This window comes from Pongo abelii, chromosome 3, assembly GCF_028885655.2.
Source record: "Pongo abelii isolate AG06213 chromosome 3, NHGRI_mPonAbe1-v2.0_pri, whole genome shotgun sequence".
Classification (NCBI taxonomy): Eukaryota; Metazoa; Chordata; class Mammalia; order Primates; family Hominidae; genus Pongo; species Pongo abelii.
The window spans coordinates 24,135,675-24,158,021 of NC_071988.2; the positions used below are offsets into that span (position 1 = coordinate 24,135,675).

Consider the following 22,347-nt stretch of genomic DNA (forward strand, 5'->3'; position numbering starts at 1 on the left):
TGCCTGTCACTGGATTGCTTTTGAAAACTGCTTTTTGGACATTTCTTTTCATCAGCAAACATTACCCAGCCTGGGTTACAGGGCACGACATGAGCATCACCACAGGGACTTGAACATTGCTCACAGAGAGGAGCTGGGATGAGGAATAGTTAGGAGAGTGGGCTTTTGGCCCTGGACTAGAATCCTGGCTCTGATTTGGGACAAGTTCGTTAACTTCCCTGAACCTCAGTTTCCTTATCTATCAAATGGGATCATAAGCATGCCTTCATCATACCGATGATGTGATGATGAAATAAAATTATGCACGTAAGTTCATAGGATGCTGCCTGACTGGTTTAAGTTCTCAGCAAACTAGAAACACTCCTATTTCCAGAGTAACATTAAGATTTTAAAATGAAGTTTTCTTTTAAACTGAGGTGTTTGGGAAACGGTGCATTTAGGTGACTTTCAGGTCATGAGTCAATGCAATTACCTCCCCCATTTACTAGATCTGGGTGTTGGGATCTACAATAAAGTCTTTGAAGAAAACAAGTATCAAACTAAGGAAAGAGCTGAGCAGGGAGCCTCAGTGCTTTGCTGGGGACATCACAGGGTAAATTAACACCAAGAGGCAGCCATGGTCTTCTCACGGAGCTGGGGTACTTTAGGAAGGGCTGATACCAAAGAGGCAGAGATGGCCCTCCAAGGATGGCACCTCAGGGCCCCCCACTGTGCAGAGGGAACTTCCCATACTCACAGCAGCTGCAGAGAAGGCAGATGGGAAAACATTCGGTCCTTGATTTCTGAAAACGTCCCATTTACCAGGCTCCTACAGGCAAAAGATGAACAAAAGTAGGCCTAGGTTTCTTTTAGGAAGTGTCAGGCAGGGTGGGTAATCGACCTCTGCCTCCACCTGTAGTTTAAACCCTGACTCTCAGGAGTGAGGCATAGCACAGTTGCCCAGGATCTTCTCCGGGGTAGGAATAAGAAGAGACAAGCCACTTCCCAATTAATCAGATCAATATGAAAACTAGTCTGAATAACAGAAACCTTTACCATCAGCTCCTTCCACAGACATTATCTCGGTCAGTTTAAATCAATCCCTTCACTTCCTTTTCTTAACTACAGGAGGCCCTTGCCTGAAAATGGATAATCGCTTCACCTCTGCCCATGATGCTGTTTGTGTAGACACAGCGTTGTGTTGGCTTATGAAATGCTGGGGTAGGATTAAGCATTCCTCTTGGGAGCCCATCTCTGAAAGACAGTCAGAGCACTCCTGATTAAATGCACCATGAAAGCCCTGGGGAAAAACTCACAGACACCTGAACTCCCCTGTGTGGGGTGAGACAGTACCATCTGCCAGATAAAACGGTCAACCAGGAGGCAAGACGCTTGGCTTTATTTCTGCCCCCAGGCCCCCTATCCTTTCTGGCCACAGCAGGATCTGAATACATTATTTCAGAATTCCTTTCAGTTGGCATGCAGATCACTTAAGCAGCTGCTGGTCTGAAGGATTTAATAAGGGGAACTCTAATTTCTGGAATCCTCCATGTCACCCGACTTAGCAATATTAAGAATCACAAAGGTCCTCTGTTCCCACCAGCCAAACTCTTCTGACTTTCTATAAATGCAAATGGGAACCCCCTCACTCCTGGGTCCAGGCCCCTACAATTTGCCTTGGGTGGGAGGCTGGGGAGCACTGGACACAACAAAGTATCTTGAGCACAAGCAACGTCACCCCGGGGATTCCCTGCCTCCACCACTGACTGGGCACCCAGGCATCTTGGCCTGGAACAAGAGAGTGGTCTTAGCAGGAAACATGTCCTAGCAGTAAAGATACAGCCCAACAGCCCCTTCCACCCCCCTTGTGAGAGCTGGTCATTTGGCTTGAGTGGCCAGGTGAGGACAGGGTGAAAGCACCTCTCGGCAGGTGGATACATAATGTGAAGCCCCTTCCTGTCAGTTCCTCCTGCTGAAAAAGCAGCCAACACAACTGTGTGAAGCAGAAAGGGGGCAAGAAGCCCTCCTGACCTCAGGGCAAGAAGAAAGGCTGACTTCAAAGCACTTGGCCACTGGGCTAGGCGCCCAACATGCCCCAAACCTCTGCCAAGCCTTCTGTTACCCCTCTTCTAGGCCACGAGGGGCGGCCCCTCCGCTCCCAGAGCCTGCATGCCTTGACCTCAGCTTTTTGCAACCTGCAATGTGGAGAAGTCGGGAGGAGGCCACGGGGTGAACATTAGCTCCAGACCTGATGTGGGGCAGTGAGGCCTCACCCTTCCCAGTTTGCACTCAGGTCGTGTTCAGCTGCTCCTATGCACGCCCCTACACACACAACTCCAACCCGCAAACACACACACACACACACACACACACACACACACCCTCTCAAACTTTAATGCACCCCTGAGTCTCCCGGGGACGTCAAATGCACACTCCAGGACTCCACTCCAAAGACTGCTTCAGAGCAGCCGGATTCTGCATTGGCACAAGCTTCCCCAGGTGAGTCTGATGCAGGTGGCCCGTGGGCCACACTCTGAGAAACGCTGCCACAGGAACCTGTCTGGGTTCCCAGATTCTGGGGCTCAGGTTCTCACCGTCCTCCCCGGGGCCAACACTCCACCCACGTCCCCCACACAAAGGCAAAGAAGGGGCCTGGGGAGTGGGTCAGGGTCGCGCTGCCCCGGCGCCAGAGGCAACTCCCTCGCGGCGGCGGACGCAGGGTGGGGCGGGACGGGATGGGGGCTGGAGGGGTCCCACTCACAGGGAGCTGATGTCGCCCGGCACGATCCTGGGCACCCAGGAAGAGCCCACGCAGATGATGGACTCCTTGGTACAGCTGCAAGTGGCGGGGCAGCGCGCCAGCCGCCTCACCTGCGCGCTCCGCGGGATCAGGCACGCGGCGCCCAGCAGCAGCAGCAGCAGCCCGAGCGCTCCGCAGCCGCCTCTCCGCAGCGCCATGCCCGGTCCCCGCTCCCCGCCCGGGCCCTGACCCCCACCGCCGCGCCGCGCGCTCGGACCCGGCGCCGCTGCAGACGCGGGCGCCGCTCGCTGCTCTGCCGCCGCCGCTGCTGGCGAGGACGAGGGCGCCGCGGGTGTGGGAGGCCGAGCCGCAGCCGAGCAGCATGCTGGCCGCCACCCCCACTCGGCGCCCCCCCACCCGAGCCCGGTCTGCTGGGCGGCCGCCGCCGCTGCGCCCGCCGCACTCGCGCCTGCCTGACATCAGCACTCGCGCCCGCAGCCCGGCTCTGGCCAATGAATAATGCATGGCGGGGCCCGCCCCGCGGGGGAGGGGGTCAGCGCCGGACCTGGGCGCCCGACCCGGCCCCCATCTCGCCACCTCCTCTCGCCCCGGGCAGGGCGCGGGGACAGAGGGAAAAGTTGGGTGACCTTGGGGGAGGGGCCAAGCCTGGCAGAGACCCCCGTCGGGGCCTGACTGAGCGGTGGAGGATCCGATGCCTGCAATATCTCCGGGGGTATAATCTGCGGAGGGCACTGGGTTCCTTTCAGGCAAATAAATAAAGTCGGAGCGGGGAGTGTGGAGAACCGGCTTGATTACTGGGGAGGGAGGCAGCCCTGGTGCTTTGAAGAGGAGAGACTTTTGAGCAGCCTTTATTAATTTTGAAGTGCATGCTGCCAGTAGGGTCAGCGGGGATGGCTTTGCTTGTCTTCTGCGGTGGGGCAGTGAGGTCTGGCTCCCGTTCCCACAGCACCAGGGGTTACTGAAGCCAGCCAGTCTTCCCATGGGAGGAACGTGGGGAAGCAAAGCCGCTGCAGCCTGCACGCCCGGCGCTCTGGGCCCTGCTAAAGAGCTGGAAAGCCTGCTAAACAGCTGGAAAGCCCGGGAAAGTTTCCCCTCGCTCAGCTGCCCACGGGCCACCCCACCCGCCCCAGTCAGAGGAGGGTTAGTAGAGATTGAGGGTGTGATACATCCTAGCCACTGTGCTTTTAATCTCCCAACCCTTTGAAGCAGGTCCTACTCATATCCTTAATTTATTGATGAGGCTGCTGACGCCCAGAAAGCATCCTGACTGGCTGATGGTCCAGCAGCTCCTGGCTGGGCAGGATGGGGCTCGGAGCCTTGAAGGGCTACGTTAACTGGGCCCTCCTGAGCCCCTCTTCAACTTCTTAAGTTTGAAGCAATGAGCTGAAATCTTAACACAGGTAGTGTGCGGCTGAGGAAATCAAAGAAAATGACCAAAGCGAAAGCAAAGTAATGGCTAATAACCTGAACTGCTCGGAGAAGGGAATCACAGCACGACTGTCCAGCTGCAAACCAAGGAAAAGCATTGCAGATGCTAAAACCTACTCTGAAAAGGCAGTATCCAATGCAAAAATAGGAATCATACTATTGCTTCTTCAGCAATTATTGTTGGTGATCCATTGACAAGATCCATGAGGACAGTATCAGGCTGGCTGCTGTGGGAGGGAACAAAGGAACAGCTCCTGTCCTCAGGGAGCTTAAAGTCTAGCTGGACAGACAACCCTAAAAGAGCAACTCCACCGGCTGCAAGAGGGTCACAGACTGACCAAAAGAGGTTCAGGAATTGAAAGCGAGCTTTGTGTAGGCAACTTCATGGAGGGAGTTAGACATTCCCTGCTGGTGGCCATGTAAAAACACCTGGCATCAGTACAAACCAGCCTGCATTTATCATCATTTAATTCTTGCATCTGTCCTGAGAAATGGGTCCTCCCATTTTATGGATGGGAACATTGAGCTCAGAGAAGTTTTTATCTTGTCCAAGATCACACAGGACACGGCCAGGGGGATCATACTCCACACTGGCTACTGTGTCTAACCCTCACTGCTGTGTGGGCATGCGTTTCACAAATACTTTACTTAGCAAGCCCCAGTGTTAGGGACTGAAGACACAGACCACAGCCTGGGGAGGGCGACAGACATGCAGACCCACAATCATGGATGTGTGTGCTGTGCACCTGAAAGACATTTGCCTTAAGAGGGATGGGCTACTGCTTATAAAGCAGAGGAGCGGAGGCTTCTCAAACACAGCACTCCCTGCTGACGGAGGAAAAGAAAATCTATTTCTTACCTGTGAGTGAGAGCCCGGAGGCAGGGTGGCATAGCTAAACGCTGGCCTCAGGACTAGACAGGTTGGGGTTTGTATCCCAGCCTGCCACTTACTGCTGTGTAATTGTGTAATCCCAGCCTGCCACTTAACTGCTGTGCAAGTTGTGATCTTTCTAAACCTCGATTTCTTCACCTGTAAACAAAGCGTTGTTGTAACCACATTTGGGGGTTAAATGAGTTCAAGAAAGTAAAGCACTTAATACCACAAAGGAGGCACTGGGCGTTTGAACAGAGTTCTATGTGACTAGATTGTAGGGAAGTGACGGGGAGAGGACTATAGAGGGAGATGGGTTTTCCTGACTTCTGTGCTTCCATTGTAATCAAAGCCAGAGTCACCGTCTTGTATTGTGGTTCTCAATTGCGGGTAATTCAGGGGACACTTGGCCATGTCTGGAGATATTTGGGGTGGGTGCCCCTGGCGTCTAATGTGTAGAGGCTGGGGACGCTACTAAACATCTTGCAGTACTCAGCAAGAATGATCCAGGTCAAAATGTTGCTAGAACCAAGGTTGAGAGAGCCTGGCTTAGTGTTCTGAAAAGACCCTTGGCATGAGGAAGTCCAGAGATGCAGATTGTAAGTCAGGTTCATCAATCACAAGCAAACCTTCTGGGTCATGTTATTCCCATCTCTAGCTTCTATTTTTTCATCTATAAAATGGGGATAAAGAGCCCTTCTGCACCCTTTCCTAAATAAATGTGACATATCATCGTTGTTCCTAACCTTAACTTCCAAAAGCTAGAGCTAGCTCCAGCCCACCCTCTCCACCCCAAAAAACTAAAAAGTTCCTGATAGGAATGGTGCAGAAAGTAGGCTGGAGTAGCATAGCTGGCAGAGTTAGTGTTTGTTTCGGCTCTGCTAGAGACACTAAGTAAGTGAGTGCTTGTAAATTATAAGGCGCAGTTTATAAATTAAAATATAAAAATGGAAATGCAGATTACTTTGGTGTGGTTCCAAGTTCCTCAGCAGTTTAAAAAAAAAACTTAATAGACAATCAGAGAGACACAATCTGTTTCAGGAAATAGCAAGAGTTTTTGAAAAATCTTTGTAAAAATCCTTGTTCAGACGTACACTTACTCAAGCTATGTCTTTATGACATGAATAACACACGTTCCTACAGTGGCTGAAATGGTGCAGGCTGGAGTGGCCTTCTCTAAAGTCTCAAACCGGTTCTACTTTATATGATTCCGTGTGTTGGCAGCTCAAAATGGCATTCATTCATGCGTTCATGTACCCTCACGTTCAGCTACTTGTCAGTTCATTCTGTCAGTATTAACTGAGAACCTACTATGTGCTGGGCATCAATAATAAAACAATGACCAAGACAGACATGACCCCCACTTTCACTGCAGACAGATATTAAATTAAAAGAATGCATAAATGAGTATGCAATTGCAAATTTTGATAGAGCCTATGAAGGAAGAGAATAGGGGAGACCTAATTTAGGTGTGTATTAGTCCATTTTCATGCTGCTGATAAAAATGTATTGGAGACTGGGTAATTTATAAAGAAAAAGAGGTTCGATGGACTCATAGTTCCACATGGCCTCATGGGGAGGCTTCACAATCATGGCGGAAGGTGAAAGGCATGTCTTACATGGTGGCAGACAAGAGAAAATGAGAGCCAAGCAAAAGGGGTTTCTCCTAACAAAATCATCAGATCTTGTGAGACTTATTCACTACCACAAGAACACTATGGGGGAAACTGCCACACTGTTGATTCAATTATCTCCCACCAGGTCCCTCCCACAACATTTGGGAATTATGGGAGCTACAATTAAAGATGAGATTTGGGTGGGGACACAGCCAAACCATATCAAGATGATGAAAGCCTGTCTGAGAACCTAGCTGAGTGCTTTGAGATGAGGAAGGGCAGGCAAGTGCAGGAGGGCTACGGGCAGTAAGCAGAGGCTAAGGAAGGGGCGGAGCAGGCAGAAAGCATGGGATGTGTGAAGTCACCAGGACCAGAACATGCTGAGTGCATGTAAGGATCTGAATGCAGGCCAGTGTGGCCAGAGCATGGAGAGTGAGGGAGAGGAAGAGATGAAATGAGGTCTGAAAGGTAGAAAGAAACTAAATCATGCAGGACCTTGTAGACCAAGGCAAAGGCAAAGAGCCTGCATGTTGTTCTAAATGCCAGAGGCCACTGAAAGACGTCAGTCAGAGAAGCAGCCTGCTATCCTTTATACTTCACAGCAGTTATTTCTGACTGCTGAGTAGAGAATGAGAACTAGTTCCATTGAACTATCCTGGTGAGAGATGATGGCAACTGGGACTTGACTGGTGGGAAGAGTGGAGGTGGATTCACTCTTTTTTTTTTTTTTTTTGAGACAGAGTCTCGCTGTTTCGCCTAGGCTGGACTGCAGTAGCACTATCTCGGCTCACTGCAAGCTCCGCCTCCCAGGTTCACGCCATTCTCCTGCCTCAGCCTCCTGAGTAGCTGGGACTACAGGCGCCCGCCACCGTGCCCGGCTAATTTCTTTTGTATTTTTAGTAGAGATGGGGTTTCACTGTGTTAGCCAGGATGGTCTCGATCTCCTGACCTCATGATCCGCCCGCCTTGGCCTCCCAAAGTGCTGGGATTACAGGCGTGAGCCACCGCGCAGGAAGGATCAGCAAGACTAGCTGCTAGTTTAATTTAGGAGGGAGGTGGAGAGAAATGGCAAGAATGCCTCCCAGGTTTTGCCTGGAGCCAGTGGGTGGATGGAGGTGCCATTTCTTCAGATGAGAAAGCCTAGAAGAGGAAAGGGTTTGGCTGGAAGAGAAGTATTAAGAGATTGGTCTTGGGGATGTTAAATGTCCATGAGGCATCCATGTGCAGATGTTGAGTTGTCAGCTAGAAGGCCAGTCAGCATGGGAAGTGGGAGATGGGTGGAGGTGGATGGGAAATCTTCAGACCATAGGCTAATCCTTGATTCTCTCTTGGTAAGCCCTCAATGTAACATTGGTTGATTGAATGAATGAATGACATTTCAGAAATACAGACATTGGAGGGACAATGTCTCTCAGGTGCAGTCAGTAAGAAGCAATAGAAATCTTACAGAAGAATGTGACTAAGAATATCACAGTTTGGGGATTCCATTTTAAGACCAAAAATAGTCTGTAAACTCTACACCAAACTGTGAATCTTGTAAGAATCTCAGATACCTCATCAGGCTGCTTATCCTCCCTCTCTTCTCCTACTCCCCATTTTCCAAGCTAACTTTATCTCCACACCCTACCTGGTCTTCTCACCAGAGATAGAGGCTTTGGAAAGCCTCCACTAACGTCTAATACTTGCAACTCTGATGCTTGCTGTAACAACTAAAGCAAAATTATTCATCCAAACCTCAAGGGCACTTGGCTTGAATGGCTACAAATTAGATTCCTTGGGGTGAAAAAGAAAAAAGTTCTGGTCCATTTTTTTTAAATCATGGAGTATGTCAATCCCTTCTTGACCACATCACCCCAATAGGCTATTCTTGTTGTTGGCTGCTGACCAAATGTAGATCCTGTTTCTGGCTTCCCACCACTTGTTTTCTTCATAAACTCAGTGGGTGTCACAAGTCTGGAACTCATTCAGAATCTATCCCTGATTGGCCTCTTAGATTGCATCATGTTCTTGAAGAGCTGCCTGTGGATATCTTACTCAGATTCCTAAATCAGCCCGAAGACCCTCAGGACCCTGGCATTGGTTTCTGGTGACCTTTGTTACCTCCTCCCCATCACCAGTGTAATGCGCCTGTGGAATTTTCGTTACCCTGCACCAGCTTCCCCCTCTCATGACAACAGGGCATGACTTTGCTTTGGAGAGAATCACTCCTCCTCAGTGTTTAGTCTGTGTGGCTCACTTGATGAATACCTTCATCTCCCAGAAGTATACATGTCATCTAGACTAGAACGTTCCAGAATATTCCATTCTCCCAGCCACACTGAGTAGTTTAGAGATAAACACACCACCCAGGTGGAACAACCAGGGCTAACAAAACCCCTTGACAGGGCTTTTTCTCTCTCTCCCCAATTTCGTAATGTTCTTTCCATCCTCTTTGTTAAGGGGGTTTTGAAATTCTGCTCCTCTCCCCTTTATGTCATCTCTTTTTTCTTGATCAGTACTGTCAGAGTTTTGTTGATTTTATTAGTTTTCTCCAGGAGTCAAGTTACACCTTTGTTGCTTTTCTGTATTCTATCTTGGTTTTCTATTTTATTACTACATGCTTTTATCTTCATCATTGTTTTCTTTTACTTATTCTGCAGTTCTGCACTGTGCAAAAAAAAAATCAGAATCTTTTATTATGCTTTTTTCTTTTACTCTTTATGTTTACAAGACAGAATGCCTTTATCTGTGTTCCTAGTTCTAGGAGAATGTGCCCAGTCTTTTAGTTGGGTTGAGTGGTTGAGAAGTACATCTGTGAGGTCACAGAGAGTGAGTCTGTGAGTAAAGTCAACCCCCTAAGACAAGCACAGTTTTCTATATAACAAACTTTCAGTCTCAAGTTAACAAGTAACATAATAACTTTATGGGAAATCTCTTTGCTCTTCTTAGCAAACAGACTTAGCAGAAATTCTACTTTAGGCAAACGAGTTGTGGAATAAGCAGAGATTTAACTTAAATTTATAATAAGTGGTCTGTAAATAGCCTCTAAGCTCTTCTCTTACCCACAAACCATGGTTAATCCAACACTTTGCATTCTGAAAGGTCTTATCTCCTCTCAAGATTTTTGCTATTCAAGACTGTGGCCTCTGGTCGCAACTTAATTTTAATCAAGGCTAAATTAAATATATTTGGGATTTATAACTTTTTTGTTCTTTAGCATCTGAGTTACTCTGTGATCTGATGCCCTCTATTCAACCCACCCTAGCTCACATCAAAATGTCTTCTGGGAAAAGTGTCCGAAATGCATCCACATTTAATCCCATGACTGCTTGCTTATTGGGTTAGACTTCCCAGGGATGTTTGTGTTTGAACATAGCTCTCGGACTTAAACTACTCACCATGGAGGGAATTTCAGAGTTCCTGAAATCAGAACATGGACAAAGGATTCCACTGCTACCTACGGGCCTGGCTGTGGGTATCTCCTCTTTGCTTTACCTACATCTTATAGGAAGCGTTGCTCAGAAGACAAGCAGGTATAGCTCATCTTCAGAACTCACCCCCATGCCTCCCTTTCCAAAGCTCACCAACCAAGAAGGTGGTGCAGTGAAGGAGCATGGCCTGTGTTGTCGCATGGCGCGATTTGAATCTCAGTTTCACCAGTTCTAAGGCCTTGATTTCCTCTTCTGCAAATAGGAGAGGACAATGCACATCAGCTTGGATTGCTTGAAGGATGAAGTCAGTTGAAAAATGTGAACATTCTTATAAGCAGTACAAATTCGTTAACTAAATGGTTAGCTAGTTGGTCTCTGCCTGTTTATTGAAAGCCACAAATCACTATAGATATAGATATGGATATGGACATGGATGGATGGATGGATGGACAGATAGATTAGGTAGATAGATGATAGATAGATAGATAGATAGATAGATAGATAGATAGATAGATAATAGACAGACAGTAGACAGACAGATAGATATAGGTAAATATATAAAGAGAGAAGATAGAGATATTCTCCTCAAGAAGCTTAAAATGTACCAAGAAAATAAAACTCTTCTATGTCAAAACAGTCTCCTAGAACCTCAGAAGTGTTTTAGTTTTTCTCCAATACTTTCCACAGTCCCAAGAGACAGTATCTGTGAATTTCTCTGAAAGCTGGGGAGCTTAGTTTAATTGTTCAGCAAGCATGACTTGCAGCTCCCATGGACAGGCACCATGTTAAACTGTGGGAGTCCACTGGTGAACAAGGCAACTCTTGCTGCCTTCAGCCTGCCCTGCACATGCAACAATTCCAGGTGTACCTCTTGCACTCTGGGATTAGCAGCGCCCAGGCCATTAGGCAGTGTCTTGGGAGCCCAGCCCAAGGACAAGATGGGGGAGACTCTAGCAATACTCAATCACCACTGCCCTTCCACAAGGACAAGGCCAGACCCGCCACTGTGCTGAGATAAATCTCCATACCTTAAACAAACCTCATGACTCTTTGTTCTCGATTGTTACAAGGACATTGGAGCCTAGAATTTATGTGGCTCCTGAAGACTGCTAATTTGGTGGGAGAGTGGGTGATCTATCATTTAAGGAAGGGCAAGGGGGTGTGTCTGTTGGCCCAAATACCGACACACAGGAGCAGTCATTTCAAGGAGAGGACAGTTGTAAATCCCAAGTCTGTCCCCAGCAGGCTGTCTTAGCTCATGTCAGACAAAGCCTTGCCCTCTGCTATACATAAACTTCTGGGAGAGTTCCTATTTCCAGCATCCCTGTGTTGGGATATTTACTTTCCCTGGACGGAGAAGTCAAATAGCCCTTAAGGTTACAATAATATTATCTGATGTTCATCTAGTGGTTTTCTAGGTTACATGGTCTTTTCATCTCTATTATCTCCATTGCAGCTCACATAACCCTGGAACAGAATTTTTCAGAGGAAGAAACTGAGGCTTGGATAGGTTATGTGATCAGGCAGCCAATGTGATCATGTCATCGACTATAGTGTATGGAGTTGTCCTATTCTATCAACAAAGCTGCTGGAGAATATTGAAGAGGGAAAAAGAATATCAATGCTCTCCACAAAGTTCTAGAAGGCAGAAGCCTTATCATTCCTTCCACCATCTAACTCCAAATTATTTGAAGGCATCTCTTTGATGTTGGAATATCATTCAAAAGCAATATTGAATATGACCATTCTTCAGGCCCTCAGAGGAGTCCCACATCCAGGGGAAGGGCTTGATGACTTGCAGACACACATGAATTCCATGATGAACCTGTCCAAATATCCCTTGAGGCACCAGCTGAGTGCAAAAGGGGGCATGGAGAATGGAAGCCTTCTGCAAATTCCTCCTTGATCCAAATGAGACCTGGCAAGAGACAAGCTTTCCCAAGAGCCAAGAGAGAATCACTGGACATTGACAAGGGCAGAGAGTAGAAAAGACATAGTCACCCTTGGACATCAGGGATAATCCTGGAGCCTCCAGACCAGCAAAAGGCCAGCTGGAAAACCTGCCCAGCCTCTTACACATTCCTCCCCACTCTAGTATGAGCCATGGCAGCTTCCTGGGGAGTACAATCCAAGACAGCCCTATTTATTTTTATCTTTTATCCTCTGAGAAAAATAATAGGATTCATCAATAATGTCTTATGTTTAGACTCATTTGGGAAATCAAGAAGTTTGCCATGAGAACAGCATTCTCTTTGATCGATTTTACTACAGTATCATATTTTGGACAATGTAATTACAGCTGGATTCCCCCAGCAAAACCAAAGGACTCTGGGTGTCCTTCTGGTGTATGGGCAGCCCAGGCCACTGGACAAGGCGTCTGATGGCCATAAGACTGATGCTGTCAGATCAGCTCAGTATTCTATGTTTCTTCACCTGCTGTAAATGAGCACTGCTCCTGGAAAATGAGGTCAGTCTTCCTCCCGGGTCTTTCCAAGCTCCCTGGAGACACTGGTCTGCAGTGGTGTGCTCTTTGGGATCTTTGGAACGGAGAGGCTGAGCTGGTATTGACAGTGCAAAAGCCTTATTAGGAAGTAACACCGATAAAAAAAAAAAAAAGAGGAGAAGCACCGCAGACTGGATAAAGTCCCACCAGCCCAGCAGTGAGCTCCGAAGCAGAGATTGCTTGCGGGAGGAGTCCCACATCCAGGGGGAGAGGCTGGGCCCTTGTACAACGGCCTTGCTTAGTTACAGGACCAGGGTTCCCTTGCTCCCTGCATGCTGAGGAGAATCCAGAGGGGCTAACAGCTGGAGACGGTAAGCTAAGCACACTCTCAGCTGCTGGGCAGCCAGTCCTTTCATGAAGAGATCTGAGCTGTGATTCTCCAGGTCTGCTACAAATGGTGAGAAGGACATTTGGGCTTGATCAGGGGACATGAGCTCAGAGGATCTCAGTCAAAGCTGTTACAGATGTCCAGGACTTTCTGGACCCAAAAGAATATTTACAGTGATTTCTCCCTAGAAATTCACTGCTTAACAGGAGTTCATAACTGCCTCTTATTGAATTTTATTCTTTCCTACTTCACTAGTTAATTCAATAAACATCTATTGAGCATTTTCAATCTATATCTATTGAGCTCCTTGAAAATGGCAAACCCTGAGTGAAGGGTTGAAGCTACAAAGATTCCTGAGGCTTATAACCTCCTCTCCGAGGGCTTACACTTCCACAACAGATAAATACAGTATGAAAATAGCTGAAGAAATCCAAGAAAGCTTGGGACAATTGCTATGGAAAAGAAAGACATTTGGGCTTGATCAGTTGACAAAAACTGAGAGAAACTCAGTAAAAGTTGTCATAGAAAATCTTCAGGTCTTTCTGGCTGGACCCAAGAGACTTATAGCAGTAATTTTTCCCTTTTTCTCCTTCCTTTCTTCCTTCCTTCCTTCCTTCCTTTCTCTTTTTCTTTTTTCTTCCTTCCTTCTTTTTTCTTTCTTTCTTCCTTCCTTTCCTTCTCTTTCTCTCTCTTTCTTTCTTTTTTTTTTTTTTTCTGTGAGATAGGGTCTTGCTCTGTTGCCCAGGCTGGAGTGCAGCAGCACAATCATAGCTCACTGCAGCCTCAACCTCCTGGCCTCAAGCAATCCTCCTGCCTCAGCCTCCCAAAGTGCTGGGGTTACAGGGGTGAGCCACTGTGTCAGCCCATTTTCCTTATAAACTAACTGCCTCACAGGGGTTGATAATGCAGAGGACTATAAATGTACGGAAGAGGTAGTGATTGTTTCTAATTTGCAAGGTCAAACTGGCTTTCCGGGATTGTTAACATTGGAGCTGGGCCATGAAGAATGGGTACGACCTAAGTAGACAGATACCAGGAGAGGGACATTTTGCATGGAATGGAATGAGCAAAGCCACTGATTAATGACAGCAAGAATAATAGCTAACACTTTTCTAGTGCCTATTATGTGCCACACACTTTGTGTAAGTTTATCCTACCTAAGACTTGAAACAGTTCTGCCCAGGAGGTGTTTGTATTTGTCCATTTTCACTCTGCTGATAAAGACATACCTGAGACCGGGCAATTTACAAAAGAAAGAGGTTTAATGGATTCACAGTTCAACGTGGCTGGGGAGGCCTCACAATCATGGCAGAAGGTGAAAGGCACATCTCACGTGGCAGCAGACAAGAAAAGAAAATGAGAACCAAGTGAAAGGGGTTTCCCCTTATAAAACCATCAGATCTCGTGAGACTTATTCACTACCATGAGAACAGTATGGGAGAAACCACTCCCATGATTCAATTATCTCCCACTGGGTCCCTCTTACAACATGAGGGAATTATGGGAGCTACACTTTGAGATAAGATTTGGGTGGGGACACAGTGAAATCATATCAGTATTAGTATTCCCAATGTATAGGTAAAGGTTCTGAGGCTCAGAGAGATGAAGTAATTTGCCTAAGGTTGCACAGGCAGTGGAAGATTCAGTTTTCAAAGTCAGATGATCTGATTTGAAAACCTATTCCCAGCCCTACACGATCTGCTAACATGGGTGGATGTGAGGCTGACAACACCATTAGCCAGGGAGGACACACAGCAGGATAAGGATGAAGAGAAGGAGACATTCTGGAGTGGAGAAGAGTGGTCAGTCACCCCTGGGTGGTCTGTGGAACATTTAGGTGGACATGCCCAGAGGCGGTCTCTGTGGAACATTTAGGTGGACATGTCCAGAGGCCAGTCGGAAATTTGAATTTAAAATGCAGACAAGAGGTTGGAGTTAGAAAGGAGTTCTGGGGAGAGACAGAGAGAGAGATAATTGCTAGTTTTAGAGGTAGAAACCTGTTTATTCACTCAAGGAGAGCAGTGGGTCTGTTTGGAAAAATACCACGAGCATGAGATGTCAATGCTGTCTTGTAGCAGAAGAGCAGAATCTGTTTTGCTGGGGGTGCAAATGGGCTGGAGAAATAGGAAGAGAGAGGGCAGAGCAAAGATGGAGAGAGACAAGGAAGGCTCTGCTAGCTGTAAGTTCTTTCTCTTGACTCCCCAGCCTTTGGAAAAACTACCAAAAGCACACGTGATCTGAACGAATAATAATATGATTTTTTTTTGTGAAAGTCAGCAAAGCAGCCTTCATTTCAGGCCCCACACTGGGTGAAACAGAGACTGTGTACCTGGAACAGGGGCCCAGGCAGAGAGACCCTGAGAACCTAATCATGGAAAATTTGCAGAAATCATGGGCAGGGCTCTGGCCTTTCACAGGCTGCTGACTTGAATCAAATCTGTTGAGTTTTCATGGAGCAAGAGCTCCCTGGCTGAGAAAGAACAGGCTGAGGATGGAACTTCCCTTACTTTGCACCACTTAAGAAGCTGCAGAGAACATCAAATCCAGTGAAAGAGAAAGCAAAGGGCAGAATAGAGGATGGAGGTGCCCTTGAGTAGAGGGAAGAGCCTGGGGCCTGGTTCTGCCCTGGACCAAGGGCTGGGCTTTGGATAAATCGACCGAACATCTCTGTGTCTCACGTCTCCATGTGGGAGCTCCAGACCTCATGAGCCCAGAGCTTTGCATGTTATAATGCTTGTGGGCTTTGGGGGAGAAGGGGCCAGAATGTAGAAGCTGAAAGAAGATGGGCATTGTCCTGATGCAAAGAGGGGAGTGACACGGAAACAGCCTCCAGTGCTGTCGTGTGCTGGGACTGAGAAGGTTGAGAACTTAGAGGGGCCCACTGGGTTTGGTGAGGGCAGGTGCCTTTGGGAGAGTAAGTAATAGGACAAGATCACTGTTCTCTGTGTAGGAAATTAGGTGTCCATGGTTTCTTTTATAATAAGGTGCTGAGCATAGGTGTGTTGAGTCATCTCCAAGTGTTCCTGTACCAAAGTTGAGTGGACCAGCCCTGCGGCACATGCCTGGCAAGGCTGCCCACTTCAAAAGAGCAGCACATTCTGTACTGGCAGCTGACCCATTTCCCAGTGCCAGGTGACAGGAATCCCACTGCTCAAACTCATGGCTCCAAGGATAATTAGGTTCTGATCACGCAGTTCTGGGAAATGACACTCCTCTCTCCTCAACGGATGAAGAACTCTCAGGAGGCAGGAGGGATGCGATCTCGTGTGGCGAGCCTCCTTCCTGTCACTCTGACTTTGACTATTCCAGCTGGCTCTCTACAGTCCCCTGGCTGCACTGCCATCAGCAGAAGAGGACATTGAGCAACTTCAGACACAACATCATTAGGCCAGGGGGAGCAGACAGGGGGATGCCAGGAAGACCCCCACTCAGGTGCTGCAGGGACCGAGACCCCACAAGATTCTTCCATTGTTAATTTCGCCCTTGGGAGGAATAAGAGCCCATTATTCATCTTCACACAGCAACAGCTTCCCCTGGCTTTATTCAGATCTTTTCTTAAAGGTCCAATTTTTAGCAAAGCTTTCCCTGCCCACCTCATCTAAAATGGGACCTCTATCACCTTCCATCTGTGCACGCAGCTTTTTCTTTGTAAGCAGTTCCCACTACTCAACATAGTATATATTGCTTGCTCACACATTTGTTTAATGTTTGTTTGCCTCATTAGAATGTGACTTCTACAGAGGCAGAGGCCTTGTCTGTCTTGTTCTCTGCTCAATCCCAAAGGCCTAGAAAAGCTCCTACTGCAGAGTGAGTGGATGAGTGGATGGCACTGAAACTGCATGTTCCTGAAGAAGCCCAAGGGCAGAGCCCATGATGCCTGGTTTACTCTTTAAGCATTAATGAAAAGGACAAGCTGTACCAAGGGAAATCAGGGAGGACCAAAAGGTCTCCAAGCCCCTGGAGTCATTCAGAAATCTGGTCTAGGTCAAGTTTATTCCTGTTGTAGTTTGAAGGTTGGCTTCTTAAATTCTGCTTCCTTAGCTGAGCATGGTGGAACACACATGTAGTCCCAGCTAGCTGGGAGGCTGAGGCGAAAGGACTGCCTGAGGCTAGGAGTTCAAGACCAGACTGGGCAACATAGCAAGACCCTGTCTCTTACACAAAGAAAAAAAATCCTGCTTTCATTATGGGAATGAGGCCTCAGCCAAAAAAGATAGACTCTGTCACTAATTATCTCTGTAACCTTAATCACTAACCTCTCTGGGCTCCACAAATGGGTTAATAAATGAATAAATGAATGAATGAATGAAAACATTGTGCTATAGAGACTTCCAATGGTTCAAATTTTCAATGGAGCACGGGGGTAGAGAGGAATTAGATTGCATTCAAAAATAGATTGCCTCAAAGATGTTCTTCTAGTGCTAACCAACTACATTTCCATTTTTCAAAATGTAGAGGAAATTTCCTTTCCAGTTAAGAAACCAGATATATTTAAGGCAGCAGGGCTTAGCTTGGAAATGAATACACGAATCTCCTTCTCTCTGTCCTTGCTTTCATTCTGTCATCTTCTTGAGCACAGCCTCATCCACGCTCTCAGCTCAGAGCACTGGGTTCACACCCTGTGTTAGGGTGGAGGGGGTATTCCTCTTCTGGGCACAAAGATTGGAATCCCGTGGGTACCATGGTAAATTCTTGCAGGGTTGTTGGAGTTGTCTCTGATAACCCAATAAAAACTGGTCCTATTGCCTAGCATGAAAAGGACACCCTGAAAGTCACAGCCACCACTGGCTAACGGGGGTAAACTGGAGATGTGTCGTTTGAGTGATGCCTAGGGAGTGTTTTAGTAACATGAAATTGTTCAATTTGGTAATAGGCTCATCTTATCTTCCAAGTGTGCCTGAATTATTTACAGGTGTAAATAATTAGATTATTTACTCTAAGCTTTCAATTATACACGATGTTCCCCAGAAGCTGTTGATTGTCTTTGAGTCTTCTTTACAACTGCGGGCGCGGTTTTGTGCTACAGCGCCCCTGAGCGGTCAGGGGTGGGATTGCAGGGAGTAGTTAGCCCCCACCTAGCCGTTGAAAGACAACTTTCGGCCAGCTGTTGTGGGCAAACAGGAGTTCAGGCAAGGGCCATGCTTTTTTCTGCCTGTGTGTTTGTACAAACCCTTTCCTCTGCCTGGAGCTCTTTGCCCTTCCACATCTCACTCACCTTATTCCATCACTTAAACCCTACTGAATCTCAATATCTCCATCTAGGCCAGGCACGGTGGCTTATGCCTGTAATCCCAGCACTTTGGGAGGCTGAGGCGGGTGGATTGCCTGAGGTTGGGAGTTCGAGGTCAGTCTGGCCAACATGATGAAACCCCGTCTCTACTAAAAATACAAAAAAATTATCCGGGTGTGGTGGCGGGCGCCTGTAATCCCAGCTACTCGGGAGGCTGAGGCAGGGGAATTGCTTGAACCAGTGAGGTGGAAGTTGCAGTGAGCCGAGATTGCACCACTGCACTCCAGCCTGGGCAACAGAGCAAGACTCTGTTACACACACACACACACACACATACACACACAAATCTCCATTTAAACCTCATGTCCTTGGGAGAAGATTTCCCTGAATTCCCTAAGTAGGCCAGGTTTCCTTGTCTTCGGTGCTTGTATTATCTGTACTTTCCCCCTAGAAAAGTGCTATTGTATAGAAATAAAGTGCAAGCTACATATAAAATTTTAAACCTATTAACTACATTTTTTAAAAGTAAAAGAAGAAAAGGTGAAATTCACTTTAATAATACGTTTTATTTAACCCAAGTGCATTAGTTTGCTAGGGCTGCCATAACAAAGTACCATCGACTAAGTGACTTAAACAAACAAACAAAAAAGTATTCTCCTGAAGTTCTGGAGGCTGGAAGTCCAAGATCAAGATCCAAGTGGTGTTGTTTCCTTCTGAGGGCTATGAGGGAGAATCTGTTCCATGCCTCTCCCTAGCTTCTGGTGGCTTGCTGGCAGCCTTCATCATTCTTTGGCTTGTAAATGGTGTTCTCCCTGTGTCTCCACATGGTCTCTGTCTGTATGTGTCTCTTTCTCTTCACTGGGCATTCTTTAAAAAGCACAGCAGTCCTGTTGGATTGGGAACCCATCCTACTCCAGTATGACTTTATCTTAGTGAATTACATCTGCAAAGACTCTATTTCCAAATACAGTCACATTTTGATGTACTGGGGGTTAGAGCTTCAACATATAAATTTTGGGAGGACACAATTCAGCCCAAACATCGAGATATTCCAAATTTTATTATGTAATCAGTATAAAAATTATTGAAATATTTCACTTTTCTTTGTACTAAGACTTTGAAATACGATGGTGAATTCTATACATATAGTATAATATATAGTGGTGCATTTCTTACTTATAATAGTTTATACTTAAAACACTAAATTTTCATTAAAAAACTTTATCTGTATTTGCAGTTCATAAAATTTCCATTTTCTCTGCAGCCTCACCAGCATCTGTTGGTTTTTGACTTTTGTTTTGTTTTGTTTTGTTTTTTGAGACAAGGTCTTGCTTTGCCACCCAGCCCAAGCTGGAGTGCAGTGGCGCAATCATAGCTCACTGCCACCTTGAATTCCTGGGCTCGAGGGATCCTTCCACCTCAGCCTCCCAAGTAGCTGAGACTACACGTGTGTGCCACCGCACCCAGCTAGTTAAAAAAATTTTTTTTTGTGGAAATGAGGTCTTGCCATCTTTCCCAGGCTGGTCTCAATCTCCTGGGCTCAAGTGATCCTCGAACCTCAGCTTACCAAAGTGCTGGGATTATAGGCATGAACCACTGTACCCTGCTGACTTTTTAATAATAGACATTCTGACTTATGTGACATAGTATCTCATTATATTTCTCTAATAATTAGCGATGTGAAGCTTTCTTTATGTTTGTTAACTGCTTGTATTTCTTCTTTTGAGGAGTGTCTGTTCATATCTTTCGCCCATTTTTAATGGCGGGTTGTTTTGTGTTTATTCAGTTGTTTAAGTTCCTTATACATTCTGGATGTTGGACCTTTGTCAGATACTTTGCAAATATTTTCCCCCATTCTATAGGTTGTCTGTTTACTGTATTGATCATTTCTCTTGTTGCTCAGAACCTCTTTAATTTAATTAGGTCCCACTTGTTCATTTTTGTTTTTGTTGCAATTGCTTTTGAGGACTTAGTCATTCTCTCCCAAGGCCAATGTCTAGAATGATATTTCCTGTTTTCTTCTAGTATTGTTACAGTTTGGGGTTTTACATTTAACTCTTTAATCCATCTTGAGTTAATTTTTTTATTTCAATAGTTTTTAGAGTATAGGTGGTTTTTGGTTACATGGATAAGTTCATTAGTGGTGATTTCTGAGATTTTTGTGCACCCATAAAGCGAACAATATACACTGTTCCCAATATGTAGTCTTTTATCCCTGACCATCCTCCCACTCTTTCCCCCGAGTCCCCAGAGTCCCTTATATCATTCTTATGCCTTTGCATCTCATCTTGAATTAATTTTTGTATATGGTGAAAGGTAGGAGTTTAGTTTCATTCTTCTGCATATGGCTCGCCTGCTATCCCACACCATTTATTGAATAGGGAGTCATTTTCCATTGCTAATTTTTGTCGACTTTTTCAAAGATCAGATGGCTATAGGTGTATAGCTTTATTTCTGAGTTCTCTGTTTTGTTCCATCAGTCTACATGTCTGTTTCTGTACCAGTAGCACACTATTTTGGTTACTGTACCCTTATAGTATATCTTGAAGTCAGGTAGCATGATGCCCTCAGCTTTGTTCTTTTTGTTTAGGATTGCTTTGACTATTTGGGCTCTCTTTTTATTTCATATGAATTTTAGAACAGTTTTTCTAGTTCTGTAAAAAATAACGTTGGTAGTTTGATAGGAATAGCCTTGAATCTGTAGATTGCTTTGGGCAGTATGGCCGTTTTAACAGTATTGATTCTTCCAAATCCATGAGCATGGAATATTTGTCCATTTGTTTTTGTCACCTGTGATTTCTTTTAGCAGTGTTTTGTAGTTTTCCTCATAGAGATCTTTCACCTCTTTGGTTAAATGTATTCCTAGGTATTTCATGTTTTGTGACCATTGTAAATAGAATTGCATTATTGATTTAGTTCTCAGCTTAAATATTATTGTTGTATAGAAATGCTACTTGTTTTGTACATTTATTTTTGTACCCTAAAACTTTACTAAAGTCATTTATCAGTTCCAGGAGCCTTTTGGCAGGATCTTTAGGGTTTTCTAGGTATAGAATTATATCATCCATGTAGAAAGATAGTTTGACTTCTTCTTTTCCTATTTGGATGGCTTTTATTTCTTTATCTTGCCCAATTTCTCTGGCTAGCACTTCCAATACTCTGTTGAATTGGAGTGGTGAGAGTGGACATCCTTGTCTTGTTACAGTTCTCAAGGGGAATGCTTTCAGTTTTTGCCTGTTCAGTATGATGTTGGCTGTGGTTTCGTCAGAGATGGCTCTTATTATTTTGAATTACGTTCCTTTGATGCCTAGTTTCTTGAGGGTTTTTATCACAAAGGGATGTTGGATTTTATTGAAAGATTTCCATGTCTGTTGAGATGATCATATAGCTTTTAATCCTGTTTATGTAGTGAATTACATTTATTGATTTGCATATGTTGAACCAACATTGCATCCTAGAATTGAAGCCTACTTGATTGTGGTAACTTTTTGATGTGCTGTTGGATTCAGTTTGATAGTATTTTGTTGAGGACTTTTGTGACACTATTGCTGGGAATGTAAATTAGTTAAGCCACTGTGGAAAGTAGTTTTGAGATTTATCAAAGAACTTAAAACGAAACTACCATTTGACCCAGCAATCACATTAATGGGGATATAGCTAAAAGAGAAAAAAAACATTCTACCAAAAAGATGTGTGTACTTGCATGTTCATTGCAGCAATAGCAATTCACAATAGCAAAGACATAGAATCAGCCTATGTGCCCATCAACAGTGGACTGGATACAGAAACTTTGGTACAAACACACCACGGAAAAACTATGCAGCCATAAAAGAGAATAAAATCATATCCTTTGCCACAACATGGATGCAACCGGAGGCCCTCATCCTAAGTGAATTAATGCAAGAACAGAAAACCAAATACTGCATGTTCTCGCTCATAAGTGATAGCTAAACACTGGGTAATCATGGACATAAAGATGGAAACAACAGACACTGGGGACAGCTAGATTGGGCAGGGAGGCCGAGGGGCAAGGCTTGAAAAATTACTTATTTGGTATACTATGCTCAGTACCTGGGTGATGGGATCATTCATATTCCAAACCTCAGCATCACACAATATACTCAGGTAACAAACCTGCACATGTACCTGAATCTAAAATAAAAGTTGAAAAAGTAGAATTGCATATCCAAATTTTTCAAAACACACTTTAAATTTGTCCAA

General features: G+C 45.6%; 1 protein-coding gene across 1 annotated transcript in view; it reads right to left on the minus strand.

The window, feature by feature from the left end:
• LGI2 (leucine rich repeat LGI family member 2) overlaps positions 1-3,190 on the minus strand; it is a 29,207-nt gene extending 26,017 nt beyond the window's left edge. The window contains exons 1-2 of the mRNA XM_002814643.5: positions 2,741-3,190; positions 737-808 (exon numbers count right to left, since the gene is read on the minus strand). Of these exons, the coding sequence (XP_002814689.1) occupies positions 737-808; positions 2,741-2,937 (269 nt within the window). The 5' untranslated portion in view covers positions 2,938-3,190. The remainder of the gene's footprint in view (positions 1-736; positions 809-2,740) is intronic.
• Positions 3,191-22,347: the final 19,157 nt, after the last annotated feature.